The 18,206-nt window shown below is 45.0% G+C and overlaps 1 protein-coding gene across 14 annotated transcripts in view; it reads left to right on the top strand.

Annotated features, from left to right (window-relative positions):
• The window catches only part of LOC119707969 (potassium voltage-gated channel subfamily A member 5-like), a 42,300-nt gene that overhangs the window by 10,299 nt on the left and 13,795 nt on the right, over positions 1 to 18,206 (top strand). For 12 of the 14 annotated variants that reach the window (XR_005258919.1, XR_005258914.1, XR_005258917.1 and 9 more), the window contains one exon: positions 789 to 12,677. Coding sequence is in view for 1 of the 14 variants with exons in the window: in XM_038153661.1 (XP_038009589.1) it covers positions 9,215 to 11,113 (1,899 nt within the window). In the remaining 13 variants the exon portion in view is untranslated. Of the gene's footprint in view, positions 1 to 788; positions 17,226 to 18,206 lie in introns of those variants that run through there. The other 2 variants (XR_005258912.1, XM_038153661.1) reach the window with 2 other exon arrangements.

The raw sequence follows: 18,206 nt of genomic DNA, 5'->3' as shown, positions 1-18,206 counted from the left end.
AATGAAGTTACAAATCTGGAAAACCCCATTTTTTTTTTAAAGATACAGCATAAATGCAATGGTCCAGACAAGGACAATGGTTGTAGGAGAGATTTTTCCACTCAAAGAGAGGCTTTGCAAACCAAAAGTATGCAGTTACAAGGGAAGAGGAAGAGGATACGTGTAAAACAGTGGTGCAGTGAAGACTGCTCCAGAATTCTCACTTAGCCTGCATGACAAAGCAGAACAAGAAAGCATTGCATGAAATAAAAAGGTATTTCTAATGCAAATTATAGCACAGGAGAAAATATTTAATAGGTCTTTGGTAGGTAGAACTCATTGTTCAGGGTATTGAGACAGGTGACTTAGTAAAATACAAAAAGAAATATTAATGTTGAATGTTTAAAAGCATAAAGGTAGTATCTGTAGTTCCTCTCTGCAAGTTAAAATACAAATCAAAATAATTATGGGTATGACAACCTGATTGCCACTGGGGAAGAGGAATCTCCCACCTCCAGTTTCCATATTCCAGCATCTAAGTTACTGCACAATGGCAGAGAAATGGGCCAAGGGCAGGAGAGGCTGGATTGATTAAACCTCCAGGTTTGATGGACATCTTTCCTGGTGGGAAAACACTGCTAAACTTCAAAGGAAGGTTCCCAGGGAGGTCAGGAGAGGCAAGCAGGTGATCCTGTGGGTTGAGGACACTGCTAGGATGTTGTGATAGCTGTGATGGTCTCAATGGCCAGCTGAGGTGTATCTCATGTAGGTTCCCTAATCTGGCTGCTTCTTTTTTCCATCTGTTCCAGTGCCAGTTTGTGGCCATTACTGCTCATTCTTCCTACAACCTCTTCACAGAGTGCCCGTTCCCTGATGGCTTCAACATCGCAGTCTTCCTCTACATCCTCAGCCTCCTGGCTCTCTTCCTATGCTTCTATTATCAGACCTATGTCAAGGGGAAGCGGGAAAAGCTGACTTGAAGTAAATCAAAGAGGACAGAGAGTGCAGCCTGATGAACATGAGCATTCTCTTGTGACATGGTTTCAGGAAGAAAATGTATCTAAGGAGTGTGTGTGAGGCTCATGTCTTGCCTTCAAATATCCCAGGTTAGGGAGAAGAAAGTAATGATGTAAACTCAGGGATTAAGGAACTGAGGAGCACACTTAATTAAGCTGAGGCCAAGCTAAGCCAAGTAGTCACCAGCATAGCAGGCTTTGGGACATTTGCAAGATAAGGTCTTTTTCCCTTCCATCTTTAATTCGGTGTCCAAGGTCTAGCAGCCAGCTACAGCTCCCTGCCTCATTTCTTAGGCTGTAGAGGGTTTCTTTGCATCCACAGAACTATCTCAACTTGGTGTTGTATGTCAGGCAGGGTCATGTGCCTCCAGTCTGGAAATCAATGTCCAGGTAGCAGCAGCAGCCAGGAATCCACAGGGACTGCAGGATGTACACTGCATCCCACCCTGTTCTGCTAAGGAAGCTCCTACTAGGCTGGGGTGGTCCTGATAGTTTAACTTCTTATCAATATAAGCAGCAAGGAAATTGGACATTAGGTTGTCTGGCTGGACAGGTGTCTTCATTGTCCTAAAAAGGCATTATTAGCACTTTCATCCTAATAAGAAACCAGTGCAGTAAGAGTCACCATGTCCCATTTTCTGGAATGCTTATTTCCCTTTGGTTGCTCTCATACCAATAGAGGATTTTAATGCTTGAAGATACTTGGTATTGCTCCTTGTAGATGCTATAATTGAGAAAGAATAGACTGATATTCCCTATTCATAACTTTTTTCTCCAATTTGTTATTATTTTTAATACTGTTGTTTTAAAATTTTGCTTCTTGTCAAACATAAAGAGTTTAACAACACCATAAGCGACCACCTCCACTACCTAATTGTATAAGAATTAATAACAGAATGTATAAAATTAATTCATTGGGTAGTGCAAAGCTGCATATCTCCATTGATTTTAAGACATCACTAATTGGCTTCTTTTCTTTGCTCCTAAATCAACTACAACTAGAATTTGGCAGTTATATTCATCTGCAGACTCTTAAATACTGTTAAAGTTTTGATGTGATAGTACTTTGAAGATCCTAATTAAACTACAAAGTGGTAATTATTGATTGAATCCTGCTCAGCTGATTACAACTAGTACTACAGAGTAGTGGTATTTTGTGGAACACAAAGGTGTTGAAGGAGAGAGTTGAAATTAGTGACATGATGCATTGTCATTTCCAAGCCAAATCCACCTCAAATATAAGGAAGTCCAACTCCACTGGGAATGTCCAGAGGACTAAAGCTGGCCTGAACCTAGCAAATGGATGTACCAAAAGACCTGTGTGCCCTACACCAATCTGGAGTCGAGTGGCTACAAAAACTAAATTCAACTTGTTCCTCGCTGCTCTGTGTTTGTACCCCAATCCTCTCCTTCAGCCCCTCTACACACATGCGGAAGATAAAATAATATTCTGCCATTCCTCACCTGTGAGTGCCATGGGACAGAGGGAGAGAAACGGCAAGTGCTTCTCACAGCAGCTTGTGAGAATTTTCAGGGAGTTGTAAGAATGTGATAATTTATTAGTATAAACAATCTGCAGGTGGTGTTTTTCTACTTCATCTTTCTGTTCCTCTCAAGGATGGTGTATGAGAAAGGTGTCTTTGTTAACTAGCCAATCAAATAGAATGTATTGTATCACTCTATATAAACCATGCAGTTCTCTTGAATAAAGCCTTCTTTGCTCTTTCTACAATACTGCCTTGCCACGGTGCGCTAAGTCCCGGCTAGATGATAGCAGGGGTGCGACAGAGCCCCCCTTTCAAGCGCCGCTGAATCCCAGCTACCAGTGGAGGTTCAGCGCAGAAACAAAAAGGCAGCAGCACAAGTCCTAGGGTGGAACTGGGGTGACTTTATTCGATGGCAAAACTCTCCAAGTCCAGGGTCCCAGGACCGCGAACTGAGGGCAGACAATAGCTTAAAAATGGGGGGAGGTCTCAGGGGAGGATACAATCTTTAACTAATCGGGAGAACTGTGGGTGGAACACAAGGCAGGGAATACAATTTGTAAACCAATGAAGGATGTCAAGGGAGGAGAACAGCTCAAGTAAACTAATGGGGTTTCGAAGGATACAAAACTGACAGGGAAGTTTCTAAAGGGAAAGGCAGGTTCAGGAAGAGATTGACATTTAATGGAAGGAAAAGTAAGGAAGAGTAAGGAAGATTCTGGGGAAAGGGTAGGGACAGGAGAGGTTAACAACTGGGAATGGCAGGGGGTTTAAAACTTGCCAGGGAGTAGCTAGGTAACAAGCAGAAAAACCGACACTTAACTGAACTAAATAACAATGAGGGAGCAAGTCTAATTTTAGAAACGTAAGATACAAAATGGGGGGCTTGTGCCACTCCAAAGACAGGGGGAGGACAATACAGAGGGATTGCAAAACCACAAATTAAACAGTGATCACGCCAAATTTAAAAAAATGCACTACAACACTGCCTCTCACCTGTTCCTGTGTCATTCTTGGCGCAAGAGTGACACTCACCCTCCTCCCCTTCACACACAGCCACTAAGGACTTGTTCATGCTGTCACAAGGTCACATCATCAGTGTCCTTCCTTTGATTTGAGCAGTCTCTCTTCTGGTTGTCACTGGTGAGTATGAGAATCACTGCATCTGTGCTAGTTGGTTTTCTTCCTGTCAACTATTTTTCTGTGTTAATAAATTAATAAATAGTGACACTTTCAAATACTGGAATTCTTCTTCTGTCAGAATTTTAACTAGCAAATCCCTGGGTGGGTCCTTCATTCCTCCCTTTGCTTGGAAAGACAGGAAAACAGGATCTGCTGTGTATCTAACATATTCATGGGGAGGGTTTCCTCTGGGGGCTCCCCAGAGCTGAAGGCTCAGTGCAAGTAAAGCTGTTTCATTACTCCAGTCCACCTAATGATTCATTTACAGCCCTCTCCTGCTTACATCATCAGTACCTTTGGCCCCCTAGTTTCGTGGTAGAGAATTTCCTGCAGCTGGCTAAATTATCTGTGCTCACAAAGCAATCTAATGCTCTTTTTCCTATACATGAGTAGGTTTCAACCTCAGTTTCCCCTCACTTTAATGTTTTCAGAATGTAGTAACTAAGTTCACTCATAATTTTATACCAGAATAAGCATCATGTATTTTGATTTTCCTTGATTCATGACTGCTTAAAAATTGGAAATGAGCACGAAATCTGAATGAGGTTATTCCTTGCTTTTCCACTCTTAAAATACATGAATTTGTAAACGTGCCATTTACCTTTTTTTAAGGCAGCCTATGCAGCAATGGATTCTGGAGTGTCATTGGCCACATAGGTGGTAACAAAACATGAAAGTACAAATCTGTCACCTGACAGCTTGAAGTGACTGATCACCTAAATCAGAGACCGCTGTCACCACTTGTTCTAGACATGAAACCTTTGATTTATTCCTGTCCCTCTTCCTCACAGCCTGAGAGGCCTGATCTTGGATGAGTAAGAGCTTTTTGTTGGTGTGACTTTGATGGCACGGGATGAAAATGAAGTATTTTCAGTCAAATGATAAGGAGGGATTGAGTTTGCCCAGAAACATCATGCTTTTCATACAGAAACAGACACTGGCATGGAGCACAGCTGTTACCGAAGCATTGATGCAAGCAAAATTCATTTGTGAGGGTATTTGCACTGGCAGTGAAGAAAAAACTGCAGTGTTACAGTTGAGTGGTTCTGCAGGTTACTTCTTCAGAGTGCCCTTGTTTGTCTTCATTCTCCTGTATTAAAATTGGGTTGTCGCAGTTGTGACTGTCCACCTAGGCAACCGTGTTGTGACAAAAAACCTGAGAGCACAGCTATGTCCTCCTGGAATTTAACAGAGAATAAAGGCACCAAATGGGATTTCCCCTCTAAAATCAATCCCCTGGAATGAAAGACTACATCACAGCATAGCAATGGAAGTCAAAAGGGAAAGGAAATTATAAACTGCAAGCTTGGATGGCTCATGCTGTCTGGTAGAGTCCAAAGCTTTGAGGATGGGCTGAAAATACCCTGTCACAGCTGCATTTGTGAAAAACCTCTGGGCCAAATGCTGTTTCTACCAATATGAGTGACAAAGGCTGCAGTTCCTCTGGACCAAGACTGGCACAGCTGTGTGGAAAGCAGCATGCTCAGCTGCACTGCTGTGTTTGCTGGGAGCAGGGGTGTTATTCAATCCTACAAACAGATGCCTTTTGAGGGCATGGTGGTGTGCAAGTCTCCCTCTTACAAACTGTGGTTCATTAGATGTTCGTAGAGCAGTTTACATGAACAAGATGTAAAGCATAGTGCAAGTAGCCTGCTGAAATGAATAACCTTGATATCTATTAGTGCTCAGCATCTTTCCTGCTGTTCCAGTCAATATAAATTATGGATGTTCTGATCAAATTACTTTTGAATTAACCAAGCCATTTACTCAGTGTTTACTTTCTCCCTGAAGATAAATGAGAGGGATTCTCATTTTAATCAAAACAAAATACAGAAAAGAAAATCAATTACTATTTAATGTTTTTTCCATCCCCATGTGATGGAAAGTTTCCAGAGGAACCTGGGATTAAAATTGCAAAGCAATATAATATGCAGGGACATGGTTGGGTTTTAACTATTGGATTTTTTAATGTACTATCAGAAAACATGGCTGTGCCGTTTGTTTTTTAAAAAGGCAAAAGAATTACTCTAAACAATTAACAAGTAAAAGCAGAATACAGTAGATTGCTTCACCCAAAAAATAAAAATCTGTTGATACAGATGTAAACCACCTAGAAGCCAAACACTTAAAAAGATCAGCCAGCCCTATATATAGAACAGTGTGAATGTGCTGAATTCATTAATAAATAGCTTCATAGATTAAGGCTTGATAGATGGAGTGCTCCATCCAGATGTTTACTGTGATTTGTCAATGGCCTGGTACTTAATCCTCCTGGACAGGAAATACAAGTCTTTTCACTAGGTTCTCCCCTGGGGACTGGCTCTCTCTGGCCTGAATCGGCTCAGCACGGGAACAGGCTGCTGAGGAATTAACCTAGTGTCAGAGGCACGGATTTGCCTTTAACCCTTTCGGTTTCCTCTCAGCTTCAGAAGATTTCATCACTATCTGTCACAACCTCGCTGGTATTTAGTCAACACATGGAAAAGGAAAAAAAGGAGTCATTCATGTCACCCCTGGATCCCTGTACCCACAAAATGTGCCGAGGGAGGCATATGGAGTCCCATCAGCACTGAGGAGGAGGAGAGCTGTGGGCATCCTCAAGAGCTTGGTGTGCCACTCTTCACTGCTCAGCATCATGTTTTTATTTTTGTGATGCTGCCACTCCTTGTCAGTGACAGGGATGGCCCAGGAGGTAGTATTAGTGAGAAGACTGATGTCCCCAAGGTGTCCTCAGTCAGGAGAGTGTAGTGTGTGCATGAGTCAGTTTGGGTGTGGGTAGGTGAATGCAGCCCCTGCAGACAGTCCCCACGGCTCATTTCTCAGCATGTGGGACCTCTCTATGGGATGGGTCCTTCATCTCATTGTGGGACACTGAAGGACAGCTCCCAGCAGCCACATCTGCTATGGAATGGCACAGTGGGAGCTGCAGTGAATGCTAGGTTTTGTTGTGGATGTGCAGGACTGTAAAGGACTGATTTATTGTGTTCAACTTCTGGCTAAATCACAAGTACATGGACAAATAAATTCTTTTCAGGGACTGCCTGGTTAAAACATTAGTAGCACATCTCAGCACTATTCTTCCCTAGTCTGCGTGTCGTCCTTTCTCTCCAGTACCTTGGCTTTCTGCTGCTCTTCAAGAGCATGTCTTTACACTGAGCTGTAAAAATGAAGGCTATTAAATAAAAAATGTCCTTTCAAATTCCCTGTTTGGAGTAGATGCTCCTTCCCCTTTAACATCATCCTCCCACTTTCTCTTGTCCCTTTTCTCTGCTCTCCTTTTGTACCCACACATACAGACACTGTAATAGATTCTCAGACCTTTTAGAGCTGCAAAGAAAGTAGCTACAAGTTACTCAAATGCTGTACGAGCAGCTGCATTTTTCTGATCTATCAATTAATAGTGTACATTTTCTTCATAGGGTTTTCTGCAAGGCTTTAATCCAAGTGAATTTGGGCAAGTCTTTATTTTTCCTTGCACTTTAGCATAATCCCATCTGCCTTCAAATTCAGGATGTGAACACTGCAACTTGATACTTAAAAAAGCTAGAAGCTTGAATTAGAACTTAAATTTGGTGTGGTCCCTCCAAGGCATTCCCTGCTATTGATGAAGGAATGGCAGAATGGATACAAACATCTGAGAGGCAGCAATTTACTGCTCTTCTGTACACTTTATTCTGCTCTGAGAGGTGCCCACCATCACAGATGTCTGAGGATGTTTTCTCCTGAAATAATAGATAGTTATTCCTGAGGCAATGTTTGGAGGGATAATGCCTTGCTGACAGAGCTGGAAAACCAGAACAGTTTTCGAGTGTGCAAGCCCTACTCTGGTTGTAATCCCTGATATGCACTGGTAGCAGATCAGCCACTCCTTATTGGGGTGCACAGCTGTGTCTGTCATGTGTCTGTATTTACTGTGGATTTTGCTAGTCACAGAGGGTGTTATCCTACATTTTGCAAGTTTAATATGTTATCCTATTAAATAACTGTAAATTAAAGGGGTAGTATTTTGAAAGAAGAACTTATCTTCTACATAATTTTGCTCCTAGGAATTGCTGGTGTGAGTAAAGCTGTCCTTTATTCACCGGCACAATGGCAAAACAGGTTGGCAATTCTGTGCTCAGTTCTCCGAGATAAAATGCAAGCCACCACTTACAGAAACCATTTAATACAATTATGGTTTTCTATTTTGGCACTGCTTTTAATATCTTTGGGCAGATTTCATACACAGAGGTAATGTTTTAAATTAGGGGAAAGCCACTAATCACAGTGAATTTAGGTGAAGTGTTTGATGGAGCTATGAGTGGTACCTTAAAGATTTAGGAAAAAAGGTCACTGTGACACCAACTGGAAGGCAAAATTGTCACAATCAATTTTGTTAGACAACCAGAAACTCCACAAGACTGGAGTGGTGTATATATACCTATAGGTTCTAATCCTACAGTATTTATATACATTTTTAGTGTATTTCCCTGCAGACCTTAAGTAGAATAGATAAATCCATGGCTTGAATATAGAAAGTAAGATCGTAGCATCGACTGTATTACGGAACTGTAATTGAAGTCATTGTGTAAAGCTGCTTGTTTCTCTCTAATAAAATGTGCATCTACTGAAACGTTTTATCCTTGGATGTGGATTTAAGAATACATCAATGGGAAAGTGTTTGCAAATGTTAACATGAAAATAGCACGGCAGAAATGTCGTTTGCTGGCTTGGGAAGCACCTTTAGGAGCCGCACTAATTCAGCGAGAAACTCGAGGGAGCAGAAGCGGGGAGAACAAACGCAAAGCAATCCCTTCCTTTGTTTTTATTCCGCTGGAGAATGGAGAGGGGAGAACACACGCCAAGAAGAGCCCGGAATCCCCGGGGCTTTCAGTTCTGATTTTCATTAGAGGTGAGCGGGGGTTTACAGCCAGAAGCGCTCGCTGCGAGCAAATCCACGCGCGGGGACCGCTCCGTAATCCCCCGGCGCGGCGGGGACGCGGGCTGTGGAGCGGAGAGGCTGTGCCCCGTGTCCCCAGCCCGGAGGGCAGCCCCAGCCCCCTGCCCGGGCGCACGTACTGCCGGCGCCCGGCCTCCGGCACCTCGGGAGCGGTGTCCCGGCCGCGAACCCCCCGCCCGGGCACCTGTGGGTATCCCCACGGCCGGGCCCCGCTGCCCCAGCGCGTTTGTGCCCCGACGCGCAGCCCCTCGGCGGGGCGGGGCGGGGCGCGGGGGGCTGCGGCATCCCAGCTCCCCAGGGGATGCTGCCGCTGCCGGCGCGGGGGCGCGGAGCAGGAGGGATCCTCTTTGACGTCAAGCAACCATAATATAATGATCGCTCGTTCATATCCGGGTCCCCGGGCGGCTCCCCCGGGCCGCGCTCGGCCGCACTCGGCAGCGCAGTGAGGGAAGGCGGGTCGGCCAGGGCAGGGGCAGGGGCAGGGCAGGGGCAGGGCAGGGCAGGGCAGCGCGGCCGCCCGGAGGTGGCCGGCAGCGGCAGGGGTGCGGCGAGCGCAGCATGCCCGCCGCCTCAGACGTGCCTGCCTCCCGCCGCCGCCGCCGCTGCTGCTGCCCATGGAGATCGCGCTGGTGACTCTGGAGAACGGCGGCACCACGGCCATCGCGGGCGGCGACGATGCCGCGGCCGCCGGCGGCCGGGCGCGCTGGCGGAGCAACTTGCTGCACCTCGCCGGCTCGCCGCAGCTGAGCGACGGGAAGGAGAGCGCCCCGCCGGCCCCGCCAGCCCCGCCGCCGCCGCCGCCCGTGGGGGACGAGGAGAGGGAGCGACCCCCGCCGGGTCCCCGGGCAGGAGGCGGCAGCGGCGCGGGCGGCCCCGACGAGCGGCCGGCGGAGCTCCGCAAAGCCCCCGCGCCGCCGCCGCGGCCGCCGCCCCGCGCCCCGCGCCCCGCCGCGGACGTGGGGCCGTCCGAGGAAGGGGGACACCGCCGGGGTATGGCCATGGCGGCGGCGGGCGACGAGGAGGAGGAGGCGGCGGCGGCCAGCCCGGGCGCCATGCATCACCAGCGGGTGCTGATCAACATCTCGGGGCTGCGCTTCGAGACGCAGCTGGGCACCCTCAACCAGTTCCCCGACACGCTGCTGGGGGACCCCGACAAGCGCATTCGCTACTTCGACCCGCTCCGCAACGAGTACTTCTTCGACCGCAACCGGCCCAGCTTTGACGGCATCCTCTACTTCTACCAGTCCGGGGGCAAGCTCCGCCGGCCCGTCAATGTCTCCATCGACGTCTTCGCCGACGAGATCCGCTTCTACCAGCTGGGTGAGGAGGCCATGGAGCGCTTTCGGGAGGACGAGGGCTTCATCAAAGAGGAGGAGAAGCCTCTGCCTCGCAATGAGTTCCAGCGCCAGGTCTGGCTCATCTTTGAGTACCCCGAGAGCTCTAGCTCAGCCCGGGCCATCGCCATCGTCTCCGTGCTGGTCATTCTCATCTCCATCATCACCTTCTGCCTGGAGACCCTGCCCGAGTTCAGGGACGAGAGGGAGATGCCCGTACCTCTGCCCCCACAAGGTGGAGGTTTGAATGGCACGCCCGGGGACTCCCCACCCATGCAGCCACCCAGTAGCCTGGCTGACCCCTTCTTTATCATCGAGACCACCTGTGTGATCTGGTTCACCTTTGAGCTCCTCGTGCGCTTCTTCGCCTGCCCCAGCAAGCCCGAGTTCTCCCGCAACATCATGAACATCATTGACATCGTGGCCATCATCCCCTACTTCATCACCCTGGGAACCGAGCTGGCCCACGAGCAGCAGCAGCCCGGGGCTGGCAGTAGCAATGGGAGTGGGGGCCAGCAGCAAGCCATGTCCCTGGCCATCCTCAGAGTCATCCGCCTGGTCAGAGTCTTCAGGATCTTCAAGCTCTCCAGGCACTCCAAGGGACTGCAGATCCTGGGACAGACTTTGAAAGCCAGCATGAGGGAGCTGGGCCTCCTCATCTTCTTCCTCTTCATCGGTGTGATCCTATTCTCCAGCGCCGTCTACTTTGCTGAGGCTGATGACCCCGAGTCTCATTTCTCCAGCATCCCTGATGCTTTCTGGTGGGCTGTGGTAACCATGACTACTGTGGGCTATGGGGACATGAGACCTGTCACTGTGGGGGGCAAGATTGTGGGCTCCTTGTGTGCCATCGCTGGTGTGCTCACCATTGCCCTCCCTGTCCCTGTCATCGTGTCCAACTTCAACTACTTCTACCATCGAGAGACTGACCATGAAGAGCAGGCTATCCTCAAAGATGAACACAGTAGTGCTCAGGGCAGCACTGCAGGGGGAGAAGTGAAGAGAAGACCCAGTAAAAACTCTCTGAACAAATCTGTTGTGCACTTGGAAAACAGTGAGGAGTTCAACAATGGCACCAGCTCCTTCGAAAAAGCAAATATCAAAGCAAAAAGTAATGTAGATCTCAGAAAATCCCTCTATGCTCTCTGTCTGGACACCAATAGAGAAACAGACCTGTGAGGAGAGGAGACAGTTAGAGTTCAGAGGGGCAGAAGGATTTTCTGGTGTCAGAAACTTGCTACTATAATTATTCTTTTAGTACCAATTAGTTTTTTAAGTCAGGCTATATTTTATAAATTGATCACTGTCCTGAGCAGTCCTCCAGGAATACATGTTTTTATGTTCTTTTTCCATGACACAAAGGGTCACCTATTTTTAAAATAGACTAAGAATAAGCTACACTCCATGATGCAGGAGTTAGTAAATTATGACAGTGAAAAATCTAATTTGTAGAAACTTATTTTAGCAAGTGGTCATTGGTTTTGAATGGGTAATTTGTAACCAAATTCAGTTGCTCCGAGTTTAGTTAAAGAACTGGGGGGATATGTGTGTGTGGAGAATGAATGGGTTGGGGATGGGAGGGAGGAGTTTGAGGGGTTTTGTACTGTAGTTTCAAAGTGAAATTATTCAAATATATTTTGTATCTGTATGACTGTATTTATGGTTGAAAGGACATTTCTTATTCCTGTGAAATATGATATCATTAAAGCACTAGGAACATTAGCAAATCAGCACTTTCTGAGTTTTCCACTAGTGATCAGTACAGATCTGGTTATCTTGTATGTGAAGTAAATTTGGTGCTTTAAACCCTAGATCAGAAAACTTATGTTGTCATTGATACGTTAGTTTCTTGTGAGCCTTAAATTATTAAATAATGTACATATACTTCTTTATAAATAATTTTATTAGTTACCTTCCTGTTTTAGAATTTCTAACTAATTCAGTCATGTGCTTACTGGCCCCACTCAAAAAAGTATATGCAGCTTTTCTTTCTCTTTTTTCTTTTTTTTTTTTTTTGTGGTGTTACAGTTTTATATCTTTGTTATATTTTTGAGACCTAAAGGAAAAAAATACATTGTCTGCTGTTACTGGTTTCAATCCAGTGCACAATAGATCGAAAGTGATCTGAACAGATTTTCAAGTGCACAACAGATCAAAAACATGAGGGAGTGGATAGGCACAATGAGAAAGTAGAATATTGAGTGTAATGTCCGCAGAACTGTTTTCGTTGTACACTCCAGATTCCTTGAGCATGTGTATCAGTCACCTTTATGTATGCACACACCATTTGTGTACACAGTTCTCTGGTTTTAGTTCTCTCAGACTGGGAGTGGATAGCACTTCAGGAGTTGAACGAGGCGTACTGTGCTGCTTCAACAACCATCATGTGGCTTTTCTCTTGGACACGGATGGAAAGCACCATCTTTTCATCAAAACACACCCCTGGTTTCTTTTATTTCTAAACAAAACCTTCTCAGTGCTGTGGATTTTACAGTTGAGGTGTTGTTGAGACACAAGTGACACATTGCCTTCATCAGGATCACAGCTACTCTGAAGACTGACACAAAGCTGCTCTGCTCCTTTAGCTCAAAGAGCTTTCTTACAATTTCTCTTGCAAAGGACATCTCTGTTTCCCCTTCCAACTTCTGTTGTATTGCTGAAGGAGGTTCCATGCCTTTCCCACATCCTGTGGCACAGCAAGAGTAGCAGGGAAGAGAAGGCTTGATTGTCAACATCGCTCAAGGTTTGTTTCTGACAAATTTTTAATATAAATAAGTGCTCAGTTAGGATTATAATTTATTCAAGTACCTCATCTATGTCCTGAGATAAATTGAGATCAGATTTGCAGAGCAGCGCTCTGACATTCTCTCCCCCAGACACAAATGCTGCTTTCCTGTCCCTGACCATGCTCTTTAATGATAATGCCCAAATGCATGATGATTTTTTCTTTCCTAGTCAGTAAAATATCTGCCAAGCAAGTCATACTTTGCATAAACAGAGTGCTCAGCCCAAAACCCAAGGCTGAGAGGAAGGAATTTGAATCTCATAATAGCGAACAGCGTCTTTCACATTAATTTTAGAATTTTAGATGTTGGTTTCTTGGTTGGTTTGCTTGTTTATTTAGATGTGGAATGAGGCTGTAATGTGCTGAGGAGCTGTCTGAAGCAAGGCTGACAGGAAAAGCACCCAGTGCAGCTGTACTCCAGACTCAGGGAGATCTCCAGTTTGCCTTGGTTGGAGTTGTTGCACCAGAGGGAAGTGCCGAATCAGCTCTTTGGTGAGGCTGAATCTCAGATGAAACAAAGAAGTGGTGTAACTCTGCTGCACGTGCTGAGACCGAGGTCACTGATGGACTTAAGAGTAAGGCTTTTTGCTCAGACAAGTGCTTTGCTTTGCTCTCAGTGATCACATCCATCTGATTGGCCTGAATAAGCACCAAACAACTGCAGTGAGTCTTTCAGGATAAAGTTTTGGGGTTGTCTTTCTGGAACTACTATCCTCACCTGCCTGACCACCAGAGTTTGGTCTTCCAACTGTGGATTGTGTTGGATTGGGCTGTTGGCTCCTTGGAGCAGGGTCACTGTGTCCACACAGCCACTTGTTTGGAGTCCAGTGTAAGGATTTTAGGGATCTGGATTACGTCTCCAAAGTGCAGCAAGCTGATAAAGGTGAAAGTAGATCAGGGGCATGGGACATGGGTCAAGCTGATCTTGGTGACACAAAGGGAAGGTCTGGTCTTCCTCCCTCCTTTTTTACTTTTCTTCTTCCCACCGTATGTGTTTTTGTTGCTTTCACTGAACTGGTTCTCTCCTTGTGGAAGTACAAGTTCAAGTGCTGCTTTCTCTTCCTGGAGCTGCCTGAGCTCACTCATCTGACAGGAAATTAAATTCAGCCTTCTCTTTGAATATGCTATGTTTTTCCATAACAAAACAACAGAACTTTCCAATAGAAAGGAAACAAATTATTCTCAAAGTATGGTCAAAAATATTTGCTTGGCTTGGGTTTCTAAGCACTTGTTTCTAAGCACTTGTTCTAAGCACAGTTCAGGCAAATTTGGCATTGACACCTTTACAAATAAATACATAATTTCTATTGGCTTATAGGGCAGTAAAGGATTTGCTTTCTGATGATCGGTGCTGCTGCCAAGCACTGAGTAATGTGACCAGGAACATGGTCAGAGCCCAGTTCAACAGAGCATTTAGCAGAGACACATGCTTAAACCAACACAATTTTCAGCAGGTGTTTTAGATGCACTAATTTTTATGATTTTGAGGTTTGAGTTCATGAGTTGGACTTGAATGTTCCTTGTGGGTCCCTTATAGCTCCAGGTATTCTTTGATTCTCTGATGGTTATTTAAAGATAAGTTATAAACAGGGCTGAAACCTTGGAGCCATGGGTTCCCCTTGGATTTTGGGGTAAATATGTGGGTACATGGTACAGTCATGTAATTGTGCTGATGCAGATTTGTACTGCAGAAGAGTGTGAGAGTAAGAGAGAACTGAATCCCTCCAAGAAGGCTCCTGGAAATGTGAGACAGGAGGAGAGTTTTCTCTTCCAGGCCCATCACAAGAAGGAAATACACCCTAACCAGTACTGATTTTTTGTTAGCTGACCTGAAATGAACAGCAGGCGGAATCAGACCTCTATGCCATATCAAAGGCATCAAGATATCAGAACTTAATTAATAGCAAATCATCCCAGACATCAAAACCCCAAACAACAAACCAACACTTTTTTGTAAACTCTTTTGGCTAGGAGCTGCAACAGAAAAGCTCCCTCACCCCACACATGCTGTAGTTATTAATGGCTTGTCCTCTCACATGGGACACTGCACTAAAATGCATTCTTGGGGATGCTGAAGTGAATGTTCATTTGGGTCACCAGTAATATAAGTTTAATTTGCTTAGCCTGACCCCAAGGGGAGTCCACATTTCCCTTTTACTTTTCCATCATCCTAAAAAATGATAAAACAGTACCAAGCAGTTATATAACACCATTCATCTCCCAGAGCTCTATAAAAAAATTGCACCACACTCTGTGTAACTGGCAGGGTAAAGAAAAGGCTGTGGAAGGGAAGACCAAGCCTTTCAAAGGGGGACAGGGCTCAGAGAGGCACAAATATGAGTGCGTTTGGCTGGATTGAGAAGTCTAAAATGTGGATCTCAGGGAAGAGAGATTCCCCCTGTGGTCTCTTGCATGACTCTGGGTGACTCTGCAGGCAAGGACTGGATGCCAGTAGCTCTGCACCATGATCCATCTGGTGGGGTCACTGAACACAGAGGGGACTTAATGCTGCTCTGAGCAGCACAAACAAATATCTCTTTTGTGTGCTTTTTTCATTTGGACTCTGTAAGGAGAACATGGCACTCCTGCTGGAGTGTTCCCTGTGTTCCCAGTGTTCCCTGGCCTCTCCAGCTGCAGACACTGCAGGTCTGGTAGAGGTGGTGCTGAGACATTCTCCAGGCACTGCCCTTCACCTCCCGTTAGGGAGCAAAGCACATGTCAGCACTCTCATGGGGAGACACATGTGTGCACAAAAAGTCTGGCTCTTCTGAAACCTATTCCAGAATTACTGAGATTGGAAAAGACCTCAAAGGTCGGTAAGTCCAACCTGTGACAGATCACCACTTTGTCAACTGAACTAGAGCACTGATTGCCATATCCAGTTGCTTCTTGAACACCTTTGAGGATGGTGACTCCACCACCTCCATGGGCAGCTCATTCCAATCCTGACAACCTTTTCTGTGAAGAAATTCTTCTTCTTAGTCAGTGTTAAGAGAAGCTGGTGCTGAGGTCAAATGAGGAGAGCATTTAGTAGCGTGTGACATTGCCACTGAGCCATGGTGATGGACGAGACATCTGATCCAGCCATTTAGCAAGATGCCATGAACAGGAGTAGAATTTGGCAGGGGCCTCAGGGTGGTTGCTGCCATATTTAGGGAATAACAGAAGGAGGGTTTTAAGCCCCTCATCAAGACTTTGGCCTTGCCGCTTGGCCACCAGTGGGATCAGAATGTTGTGTGGCAGGCAGGGTATGGGGGAAGGCTCAGGAATAATGAGGCTGATCCCCTGCAGGACAGAGGGGCAGCAGGGAAACGGGGAGATGAAGCTCTGCTCTAACAGCATCTGCCTGCCTTTCATTCAGCTTTAGCCATGTCACTGCATGACTACTAGCCTCAATCCACAGCTACAAATGTCCAAAAAATGAAATAGAAAAGGTCTTTATAATAATCTAGCCTATGACCAATTAAAATCATTCTTGCAAAATCATTCTGCCATGACTTTTGCTATATACATCATCACTAAATGTTTTTTTAGATTGTGCCATTTAGTCTTTTCACAGGCTCTGTAATGTTTGGTTTTTGGTTGCTTTGTTTGTAGTTTGTTTGTTTTGGGGGTTTTTTGTTTGTTTTTTACTTTCTTTCTGTATGCACTAACTGGTCCCCAGTTCTTCTGATCAGCTTGTTAAAGTTCTGTTTCTCTGGCCTAAATTTGGGACCTCAGGGTGCTGGCACTCTACAGTGGACCTCGATCATGCCACCTGGCATCAGTGTGTCAGCTCATTACATGGAATCTCTCCAGTAACTCTGTTGGCCCATTGACCAGAACATACCTAATATTTGTATGATGAAATATTGTGAAAAATGTGGTTATAGTAGCCATTGAAATAACATGAAATAAACACTTTTGTGTTAATTAGAATAGGAAAAAATTAAAGCTGATAATTATATGACTAAGGAATTAATTGGAATTATAAGTTTTGAAGAGAAATACCAACTTGTTTAAAGAAAAAGAAGGCTTCAAACAGACAGAAAGTAGGTTTAGATTGGATATTAGGCAGAATTTTTTCCCTGTGAGGGTGGTGAGGCCCTGGCACAGGTTGTCCAGAGAAGCTGTGGATGCCCCAGAAATTACCTGATCTAATAGTAAAACAACTATCCTTCCTAGATGAAAACAAAGTATTTTCATTAGAGCTTGGGCTTCATAATGCACAATCTTTATGATTACTGCAGAATTAATAATTTTCCAGATAGAATTCAGAATTTACCAAAAGTCATCTGCAAGTTGTCTTCTGTATAAATAATTCAGTCATTAGGGAGATGTCTCCAAATAAATCAGTTTTAACACTTGATTGACAGGAAGAAGAGAAAAAAGAAAGACATATCTTATTTCTGTGCTTCAACTGTGGTGTGCCATGGAGATTGTTATTTGTAATATGCTGGAAAACAGCTGTGGTTGTCTTAAAATTGACATTGGAAAGAATGTTGCTGGAGAATCACCTTGGATGAAAATAAGTAATAATTTCTGTCTCAAGACAGTAGTTATTCTGACCTTCTCCAGTTTTCTGACAAAGCCAGTTTGGACAGAAGTGTTGAAATATAAGGTCTCTTGTCTCAAATCCCATGTCCAGCCCTGGCCAGGAATGGTGGTTTCCTCACTCCTGTGGGCGAGGAATGCAATGGAAGCTTGCAGCTCTTCTCATGACAGTACAGCTGCATAATAAATATTCATGTCAGGGTTGATGTTTCCATGAAGATGCTGGAGGAAGAGATGTGATTTAAATGGACTGCGTTGATCTAAGGGTCTGGTGTGTACAAGGAGCAAGTAGAATTTCTTCCTTTGCATAATTTCACTCCAGTGGTGGTATCCTAGCACACAGTAATTCCTCTACATAATATCACAAAATCCATACCAGGGCTTGCTTTGCTCTCTTCAGTTAGTAGAGATTGGTTACATTATACCATTCAACACATTTAAAAATTGTCCCTCTCCCTCCTCCTAATTAAGTATAGGTAGAAATGCCTGTGATTGGAAAGGGAAAAATTATTTGAATTATATAAGCAACATAAACTTATAATTCTTTTTTCTGTCTTGTTTAAAATTATTTGACAATCTAGTGGGGTGTGATTTCACGTGATTCATTTAACAGGAATTTGCAGAGCAAATTGTATGAGTTTCTCAGTTCAGAAAACACAGAAATTTTCTAGGCAGTGCTGCACAAGGGGGCTGTTAAAATGAAGGCTATTGTGGAAATACATGGTGTTGTATTATGCAAGAGAATGGTGCAAAGAAGCAGGGAGTCTGGAGGGTGACAAAGTTTGTTCTGGGAAGGAATGCCCTCTAGCTTAAGCTTAGCCTCTGTGCTTTGAAGGAGAGAGTGTTCCTTGAGCCACAGAGGAAGCAAAGGGAAGAGCAGGAATCTGCCGCTGAGATATCCAGACATTTGACTGAGAAAGGGATGGTGGCTCCCACAGTTGTCTCTGGGGGAGA

This window comes from Motacilla alba, chromosome 1A (assembly GCF_015832195.1).
Source record: "Motacilla alba alba isolate MOTALB_02 chromosome 1A, Motacilla_alba_V1.0_pri, whole genome shotgun sequence".
Lineage (NCBI taxonomy): Eukaryota > Metazoa > Chordata > Aves > Passeriformes > Motacillidae > Motacilla > Motacilla alba.
The sequence above is the reverse complement of the archived record's forward strand: the minus strand, read 5'-3'. Positions and strand labels throughout refer to the sequence as shown.